Raw genomic sequence first — 9,908 nt, forward strand, 5'->3', positions numbered from 1 at the left:
AAAATGTAACACCTAACTAACATAGTTTACATAATGATCTGATGGGTATAAATATTACTAGTTTATACTTATTAGCAATTTAATAATTAAAGTTTACATTCAACCCAGAAAAGTTGCACTCGCCCGAGAAAATAACATTTGGGTGCCAGCAAAACAGTATATTAAATAATAATAAATTGGGCTATACGTATGTTCACACCATTCACACTGAAAATCATAGAAAGCCAATTGATGAAAGTTTTTTAATGTTTGAGTGAAGTTTACTAAAGAAATTGATCTTTCTTTTCACACAATGTTATGTTAAATGAGAGGTTTTGTTTCAATGAAGTAAGTAATTTTGGATAAAAGATTCCCTGGAAGTTGACACGCACACCACAGTCAAGTAACTACAATAGAAACGAAATAACACATACCATTTTTTCTTCCAAAATCTGCAACTTGAAACAGATAGAGAAATTATCTTTGTCTTGTTAAAGTTACACAGATAACATTCAAAATCATTACGTTCAAGTCGATTCTCAGAGCGGGAAGAATAGCCCTTTAGAAAATTAAATTTTGGCCACGAGATGGCATGTTATCGTTGTCGAACAAACGAAATTTTCGTGAGAGTTTTGTTATGGTTAACTAGAGCAAATATAGATACGTAAAGTGGAATCGACGCAAAAATGATTAATTATTTATCGCTATACTGGCGTCATCATTAGTGATTCCTTCTATCACTAGGCACACAAAATGCTCTGCAAGAAGTAGTTCGTTATTGCTTCGCTAACTAAGGTACTAATTGTAAGTAAACTTTCGTTCACCGAGGAATCACCTTAATTTAGCCGATCACATTCGTTTTGGCCGTGGCTATTGTGGAAATTAACTGCCAGTGAAATGTCGGACTATTTCGATTTGTAAATCCAGCCATGAAGATAAACGAAAAGAACCTAGCCGCTTTCGCGACTTCAGCCACTCCTGTGGATCGTGAGGGTTGGCTGGTCAAACGCGGGGAAGTAAACAAGTATTACCAAAGAAGATGGTTCGTACTCAAAGGAAATTTACTTTTCTACTTTGAGAAGAGGGGGGATAAAGAGCCGGTCGGTGTCATCATATTAGAGGGCTGCACAATCGGTACGACTTTTCAAATATTTGATATTCAATAATTATCTAATATTTGTTTTGAAAAAATTTGGAGTCAAGTATAATAATTAAGTCACCGTATCATAAGAGGACATTTTTTCATTATTTTCCTAATTTTGAAAGGGGAGGAAGTTGATGATATGAAATCTGCTTAGCGTTGATAAGCTAATCATTAGTACAGTTAATCAATTAAACCCAATTATCCTGTGGCCAAAAATGTGTTTTTAATTCAAACATAGATATTTCCGGCAAGAAATTGACCTTCCTTGAATTTTGAGGTTACCACTTTTATTATATCTAAATGGATTGATTTTCAGTGGTGTATACCCTGTGGCATATGTAAAACGATATATTTAAACTTTGATATTTTTTACAGAACTAGCTGAAAATGAGGAGCAGTACGGTTTCAAGATTGTATTCCATGGATCTGGTAATAGGAGTTATCTCTTGGGTGCTGAATCCCAGGAGAGTATGGAAGCCTGGATGAAAGCATTGGCATGTGCTTCATATGACTATCTTAAGGTTTTGGTGGCAGACCTACAACGCCAGCTTGAGGAAGCAGAAGGTGCATCTCAGACAACACACTCCAGTGTTCAAGCAAAAGAGCCAGAAAAATAGATTATTTCATGCTAAAATATTGATAGTACCCTCCACTGAAAGTTAGACACTTTTTCTATTTTTATGTTTAAATGGTGAGAAAGAGTCTTAATTCATTAGCTTGCTTTGAAAGAAATCAACAGGCTTAGGAATGAAGGCTTTGTAGATCATGAATGTTTCCATGGCGTTATACTTCGTTTACATTTACAGATCGTAGTTTAACTATTGGATATGATATATACTCAGGGGAATGAGGAGAATTTATTTATCTAATGAAAGTTCTGGAGCTAATTAGATGTATTGCCTTAATTAGATGTATTGATGAAGGACTAACCCATTTGTATCTATCAAAGCTTTTTATGATAGTTAATTTTCATCTATTAAAATTGATTCCATGGATTCAGTTTTTAATTCAAATACAAGGGATGAAAGTGTTTCATGAGCTAGGGATGGTTACCAGACCTTTAATGGTAGGCATGAGCTTTGTGTCATTCATGCGAAAAAGCTTTTGAAAGAAAAACATCTAATTATTCTGAATCTAACAGTTTCAGGCTTAACTTGGTGGAATTCTTTCATGGTGAGGTGAAAGAAAGAGAAAAAACAACTTTGCACTTCCACACACTTTTTTAATATAACACGACCATGGTTTCGATGCTGCGCATCATCTTCAGGTACAACATAACAAAATTATTCAACTTATATAGCCAGGAGCCAGGTAGGGGAAGTCTGTGACAGACTGCAACGCCATCTACATTGGACAGACTGGGAGGACTTTCGACATTAGGATTAAGGAACACCGTTCATGCTTCAGGAAGAAAGACAACAGATCACAATTCGCCAAACACCTCTTAGACTACAATCATTCCAGCAATTTCACAGCAGACATTTTACACACAGAAACGAAAGGTCGGCGGCTGAACGCTCTGGAGGAGTTGGAAATTTGGGAATCCCTTCAGTCCGGTAATCTTGAGGTGGTCAACGATATCCTTTACCTCTCGCGTTCCCCTCTCCTTAATTTCTTGAATACCACCCCACACCATCCCCTCCCCCACCAAGGCAGTGACAGTCACCGACCCTCCGTTAATGAGGGTCAACCGTTGCAAACAACCACCCCCCTTTGTACCGTCTGCATCCATTAGTTCCCCCTCACTTTCCCTTTCCCTTCACCCACCAATGATTGCTACCACCCCTCTCCCTGACTTCCCCTACCTGGCTCCTGGCTATATAAGTTGAATAATTTTGTTATGTTGTACCTGAAGATGATGCGCAGCATCGAAACCATGGTCGTGTTATATTAAAAAAGTGTGTGGAAGTGCAAAGTTGTTTTTTCTCTTTCTTTCACCTCATCTAATTATTCTAATCATTGCATTTAACAGTTCTAGTAATTGAGTTTGTATAATGAATATTGAAATCTAGACATGAGTTTTCCTTATTTTAGTTAACAAGTTATTTAAAATTATTACATTTTAACAGTCCAAAAAAGTATTGAACAGTTACTATGCATAAAATACAGAAAAACAATGTTTACATTATAATTTTTTATTCTTCCATTTGTTTGAAAATTGATGCATTATTAACTGGTTTACCTACATAAGTTAAGTTGTTAGAATAACTATTCTGTTTTGATGTGTTTTTTCTTTGTGCTGAGGGCATGTAGATACCAAACCACTAAATGATCATTATAATATCTGGAATGAAGTATTTGCCAGGACGGATTTTCCCATCCATATTGGCTCTTTTGTAGTCAGGTTCAAGTGTAGAAGGGACACATACAGGTTATAGTTACGCTCATATTAATTGTGATGCCTCATGCAAATTTATCATTCAGAGTTGTTGGCATATCCTTGATCTTCCATGTGGAGGATTTCCTCTTCTAATTCATTTGGACGAAGCGTAATTTTGTTGCAATATACTGTACTAATTTTATTATGGTAAACCTGTAGGAAAATATCATTCAAAACATGATTAAGAATATTTTAATAGTGTTCACCTCCTCTCAGCAGTGCGCGAAAACTAAAAAAAATATGATTTTGAGTGCTTGTTTGGAAGGCATTAATCAAAATGCGGAATCACAAGGGTGTAAGTAATTTTGGTGGTGCGGGAAGTGTTCTGTTCAATTTATTTATCCATCATTCTGGTGCTATTGTTGGCATCTTTTATTTTTAAACTCACTAATTCAACTACTCATTAGTGTGAAGACTTCTTTGCCATGTTTAAACCCCATTATTTACTTGAAAGTTTTTGTCAAATACCTGATTCTGTTTTAAAGGCATATTTTTGAAAGGGACACTTTATCAAGAAATCTAAGGCTGGGAAGGCTTGTTAAAACTTTAAATATGGATTGTGGTTTCATTACTGCACAGAAATTTAGTTGTTGAAGCAGACAATAGGTGAAGGTTAGTGGCTTTTGAAATGTAGGTGTGGAGCAGGATAGGCAAGGGAAATTGTCAGAAAGGAAAACAAATGAGTAAGTGCTAATCAACTTGGGGGAAGATAGGGGATTACAGAGTTGGCAGGAAAGATAGATGCAGAGATGCTTCGATTGGCAAAGGTATGTTACAAATGGATGAAAGGGAGAAGAAGAGGCAAGTGTGGAAGAGGTAGGCAAAGGATAGGCATGTCGGATGTTATTGAGGGAGGAAGGAAGTATGTAGAGTTGAAGAAGATAAAACTAAAAAAAATTTCTTTTTTGTTAATGTTGGAACGGTAAATTTTGGAAGTGTTATAAAAAACAACTGCAATTTCTATCATAAAGTTTACAATTACAAAGGTGTGTGAATTATGAAGTATTGCCCACAGCCAAATTTATGCTTAGCTTTTGATGGTCTAGTGAGCAACTCCATACGTTATGCAATTGGAGCTATAAATTTATGCAAATAATTTTTTGACCATATAAGGTTTTTTGTTTCACCTGTTTGAATACACCTATTTCCATTTTACCAGGATCTATTAAAGTAAATTTACTTTGAATAAGAATTTAATTAAGAAAAAGAAAGTGCTACATTGGCTGTGGAAGAGGAAAGAGGAAATATTATTTGACTGTCTCAAAGAATATGTGGCTACAATTCTAGGTGGCCACGTAATATATGGAGTGAGGTATTAGCTTTACTTGGATTTGTCAGCTTCTCAATGATGGTCAGTGCTGAATGCATGGGCATGGCTGTTATAAAAAATGTTGGAAGTGCTCCGAGACGATAGAGATGCTAATTATATCTATGAACTTGAAATTAATGTTTAAGATAGACTTCATGAAGCAGCATACTAAGATGGCCTGCTACTGTGTTGCTCATGGATTTAGTTTTTTGAATGCTTTCTTTGCCTGTGTTTTAAAATCAACATAAAATAGGGAAAATTTAAGATAGCCATGTAAAGACTGAATTCCATTGATTGAAGCTCAAGGAAGATTCAGATGGGTACTCCAAATTAGTGCACCCAGCAATATCAATGGTGATTGGATGATCTTATCGTGGAAAGTACTCACAATTCTTCCTTAAGTCTTTTTATCAACTTCGATCACCATTTTGGAAGAGATAATCATTAATTTTTTCAGAGTTATCATAAAAACAATGTCAAGCACTCATGGAAGCCTTTGACAAGGACTGGACTACCGCGACCCACTTTTAGCATGTAAAACCCATAATTTAAACCTAACATTAATGGTGGAGATGTAATCTTAAGTTTCAATGAAAAGATAAGGTGCAAACTAAATAACCATTGTGCTGGAGTGGAATGTTTTCTCAAGCAGAGGTGACCATTACTATTTTAGAAATATTTAGTAGCAAACATTTGTAGGTATGGATAGGAAGATAAAGCAAAAGTGCACTAGGAAATAAAATAAGTGAGGCTAAGAATGGTGGGTTATCCAACTGGAGAGGGTGGTACTGACTGCACCTCCATTAAACCTTGTAATTCCCAGCATGAGTGCTTATGATACTACCTTTGTGCATTCCTTAAAGAACTTTACCTTAAAAACAATACAAAATCATTTATTTTCTATATATCATCTTATTCACCAGGGGAAAAGATCATTAGATATTTGCAAATTAAAGAAGATACCCCAGAGTTTCATGGTAGTTCTGACTCTATGAGTTGTTTGGGTGTCTATCTATCTTATCTTTGGGTTTTTATTATAATCTTTATGTAAACAATCCAATGAAATATTGTAAGGTAAATTTAATAACTTACCTCATATTCTATGGGGTTTTATTCTAATGGGTCGTGGTAGTTTAGGGGTAGAGAGTTGGACTACTGGCCAAAGGGCTTTGGTTCGATTCCCAGGCAAGCCTCTCTGAGCACCCTCAGCTCCACCCAAGCTGTATGATTTTTTGGGTATCAGATCTTTCCGGGAAACCTTAACTGGCACAGGGAAAGGCAGTGGCCCGCTACCCTGACGTATGAAATTCACACACCGTTGGGCTTAGTAGCGGGTGAACTCTACCATCACCTACCAAACTGACCTTCGGGTCAATTACTGTGTTTATGGTTTTAACTGAAATTATTATTCGCATTAATGATTTATACTGACCAAAATTTGTTGTTGCTTAAAATCTGTTATCAAAGTTTTGCATGATTATAGCCAGGATATTTTTTTGCTTCAAGTATGCTATTATTATAATAAATATAAGACATTATGATCTAGTAACCTAAATGTAATATTGCTGTTTACAATCAACAATGGTTGAAACGATTGTGATACTATCAGCATATACTCAGATAATGCAATAAATTATGCTAACTATATGATAAGTATTGTTCTGGAATTATGTAGTGATATATGTGTGGCCATAGCTGTTGGGTTTAGGAAAATGACACCATTTCTCCACGAATATTACAATAATTGAGGTTAGAATGTAAGAGTGGAGTGAGAGATAAAGTTTTTTGATTTACTGGAATTAACTTGCAGCAATGATTGACACAACATTTGTTGTGGGGACTAAATTTGCCTAACATGAATCTTTTTTTAAATCTGAATATTGTTCAGGGTTCATTGGAATTTTGTTAATACATATCCCGGTCAAGGCGAATGATTTTTTACACCATGAAATTGCTGCATTGTGATACAGTTTTCCAAGTTTTAATACCATGAATTTTGGTGTAGTAAATTAAGTCATCTCTCTAGGTTATCCATACTGTACTGGAATTTTTCAATAACTTATGTCCTCAATACTTTCTGTTGAAATTACCTATGTGGATTGCATTGAAAATTTTCAACTGCTCAACATAAGAAGTTGACAAAATTATGAGGTGAAAGATTGGGAAATATTTCAATGCAATATGTAAATACCGGTGATGGTATGTTGAAGAATGTGATAAGAGGGGAGAGCATTTGGCAAATAAGGAAGGGGTAGGATAGGCATAGAAGGGACGAAGGAAGTAAAGGAAGTATGCTGAATTGAGAAGGGTCTTAATATATTCTTGGAGGCCAGGTTTTGTTGTCAGGGCAAGGGAATCATCTCTATAGTGTTGGGTAGCCTGTATCCATCCAAAACCTAACTTAACCAGTGGATTACCTATAATAATATTAATACACAAAATGCAAATTTGTTCTTTAATTCTAGTTCTGCGATCAATATAAAACCAATATCTATTATGTCTTTCCACCTATCTTCTTAATAGAATAAAATGTTTAAACTTGAAGTGCAAGTCAGTTGACTTAACACAATTTCTGAAGAACTAACTATCTGATTGATCTGCATCAGTGTTTTTTCCTCTTGTACAGCCAGCTTTTTAAACAAGTAAATAGGGGCAGTTATAATATACTGTGGTTTTAATGCTTTTGTGCATTGTCATGTGTTAAATAATAGTATGTACGTGATAAATAGAAAAACCTTGCAGGCAGAAGGTACAGTGTGAAGGTTGTTCAACCAATAAGAGAACAATTTCATTGCATGTACTATCGTACAAATCACTACCCTTGATAGAGCACATGACCTTTGTCCAGCATCATGTGCAAAAATGAAAACATAAGTCTTGCCTCCAGCTGTTGCTAGTGGCTGTACTATAAAGTGGTAATATGAAAAATTGACCAGTATCTTTGTGTATTGCTAATACCAGTTTCATTTTTCTTTTTTCAGAGCAATATGCTTTGGGTGTACCAAGTATAAGTGATATGAATTCAGCCTGTGGCCCTCAAGCCCCACCACGACATAGACATAATCCTTTCAACAAACCAGTTGATCCGGTCGAGGCTGGAAACTATGGAGATGGGACAGCAGCAATCATGGGTAGAAGCCAAGTTCACAGAATGGGAAATTCACATGAGGTCAATGGAATGATGGCTCATATGAGACCCAGAAATTTTCTATCACTACACAGAGAGTATGGACAATCTATATTAAAGGATCAGTTGTCTTGGAAGGTCATGGAAGGATCTACAAGTGGCAGTGAGCCAAGCAAAACGGAACCAAAAGAGCCACCACCCAAAAATGAAAATTTACTCATTTCCCTTTAGCTGCAAGGGTATAAACTTCCACTTGTAATGATTAAGTGAACTTGATAACAGTATGTGATGGTCTCCTCTGGGCCACTTGAAAGCCAAGATTGAGATCCAAGCAATGTATTGCACGTGGTCATCTTTTTTACATTGCACTGACTGATTTTTTTGAAAGGATTGATTTGTAGGCCAGAAAAAGATTCCTGAAAACTGTCTAACAGACTTATAGTGCCAAAGGTAGATTGAAATCTCTTCTAACTTGTACCCGACTCATTTGAGAAACTGGGTTTTGTCTGTGTTTTAAAAATATCCCTCTTGATGGGCAATTGACTTGTAGTATTGCATCACTCCATAATCTCAAGTGCAATTGTAAATGCTTGTCATGGACTACATCTAAATGCCTTAGTTGCAATGAATAGAGGGTTACTAAAACTGCAAAATTAAATCTCTTTAGGACCACTTTGGTGGTAAATCTGCAGTGCCTAACACAAGTGATATGTATTCTGTAGAGCACCGTGGCAATACATTTTAACAATGTAGCCTTAGATCGGTGAATATGATCTTTTGAATGATCTTATCATGCTGAGGATGATGTTGGAATTAGAAAGTAGGGTATCTACAATGAATTCCAAGTTCCTGGCTCAAAGTTTGAGCCATAATCTGTCACAGGGTTTATCCTTCAATTTTACTATGGTTAAAATTTTTGTTGCAAGTATCTATTTGCTGCTTGCAAAGTGAAGCTCTTGTTGCTGGAGATTAGATCAATTTTGGTGTCTGTACCTCATTATGTTAGGATTCTTCCAATTAATTAAGATAAATGTGGGTTTTTCTATGTTCAAATATTTATTTCCTTTCATTAGCATGTTTTTTAATTAACTTTTCCTGAATTGGAAGCTGTAGAGGTGAAAGAGCTAGAGCATTTTAAGTGCGAAAGAGCACGCAACAGTGAAGAACTGATCAATTTATCACATTCCATAAGTGTTCAAAATCACAAGTGTTTTGAATAAAATTTTCATACGTAATTTATTCATCTTATCATGTGCTTCATTAGCTTAGGCATAATTTTGAAATATTTAAATGTTGGTTGCTTCAAAAACTCTAGAAAATATAATATAGCAATTTGCTGCTTTGTATTGTTATTAACTAATGGATAAATAAAAAAGATTTGATTGATAATGAGTTTTATGTCATTCTGATGATAATGCAACAATATAATACCCTAATTTTATTGAAATACAGTAATTTAGTAATTTTTCACATCCTTCTACTTACTGACAATTAAGTCAACATTTATATATTTTAGTGTCAGCTTCTTTTCCTTGGTATACTACCTTGATCAAAAATTTCCCGGAATTTATTCAGAAAATTAAAAATACAAGTTTATTCATCTAAATCTATATTGTCCCCTTCAAAGTAATCCCCATCGACTGCAACACACTTATGCCAGCGCTTGATCCAATCCTCGAAACATTTTTTATATTCGGTTTTCGGTATGTCCATCAGTGCTTCCTGCGATTTTTCCATTACTTCCTCTTGGCTGCTAAAACGCGTTCCCCGTAATGGTTTTTTAACTCGATTGAACAGAAAGAAGTCACAGGGAGCCAAATCAGGTGAATTCGGTGGCTGTTGGATGGTATTTGTTGCATTTTTCGTCAAAAAATTACGAATAATGATAGCACTGTGCGATGGTGCGGTATCATGGTGCAAAATCCACGAGTTTTCTGCCCACATTTCTGGTCTCTTTCGGCGAATTGCT

At 35.6% G+C, this 9,908-nt stretch overlaps 1 protein-coding gene across 2 annotated transcripts; it reads left to right on the forward strand.

Annotated features, from left to right (window-relative positions):
• Window positions 1-590: 590 nt before the first annotated feature.
• LOC139692363 (sesquipedalian-1-like) lies at window positions 591-9,328 on the forward strand. Of its 2 annotated transcripts, XM_071590515.1 has the most exons (4): window positions 591-783; window positions 907-1,113; window positions 1,499-1,687; window positions 7,794-9,328. In XM_071590515.1, exons 2-4 carry the CDS (start codon window positions 909-911, stop codon window positions 8,168-8,170), a joined length of 771 nt encoding a protein of 256 aa, XP_071446616.1. In that variant the 5' UTR covers window positions 591-783; window positions 907-908; the 3' UTR covers window positions 8,171-9,328. The 2 variants fall into 2 exon arrangements, with proteins under 2 accessions (XP_071446616.1, XP_071446615.1); XM_071590514.1 differs by having other exon boundaries at window positions 591-1,113.
• The last annotated feature ends 580 nt before the right edge of the window (window positions 9,329-9,908 follow it).

The sequence above is a fragment of the Hetaerina americana genome, unplaced genomic scaffold (assembly GCF_022747635.1).
Source record: "Hetaerina americana unplaced genomic scaffold, ioHetAmer1.1.p SCAF_4, whole genome shotgun sequence".
Taxonomy (NCBI): Eukaryota; Metazoa; Arthropoda; class Insecta; order Odonata; family Calopterygidae; genus Hetaerina; species Hetaerina americana.

Excerpts from the sequence above, each read along its gene's own strand:
- LOC139692363 (XM_071590514.1), top strand. The coding sequence starts at position 909 with ATGAAGATAAACGAAAAGAACCTAGCCGCTTTCGCGACTTCAGCCACT. Across the intron at positions 1,114-1,498 it reads ATTAGAGGGCTGCACAATCG|AACTAGCTGAAAATGAGGAG; the intron begins GTACGACTTTTC and ends TATTTTTTACAG. Across the intron at positions 1,688-7,793 it reads CCAGCTTGAGGAAGCAGAAG|AGCAATATGCTTTGGGTGTA; the intron begins GTGCATCTCAGA and ends TTCTTTTTTCAG.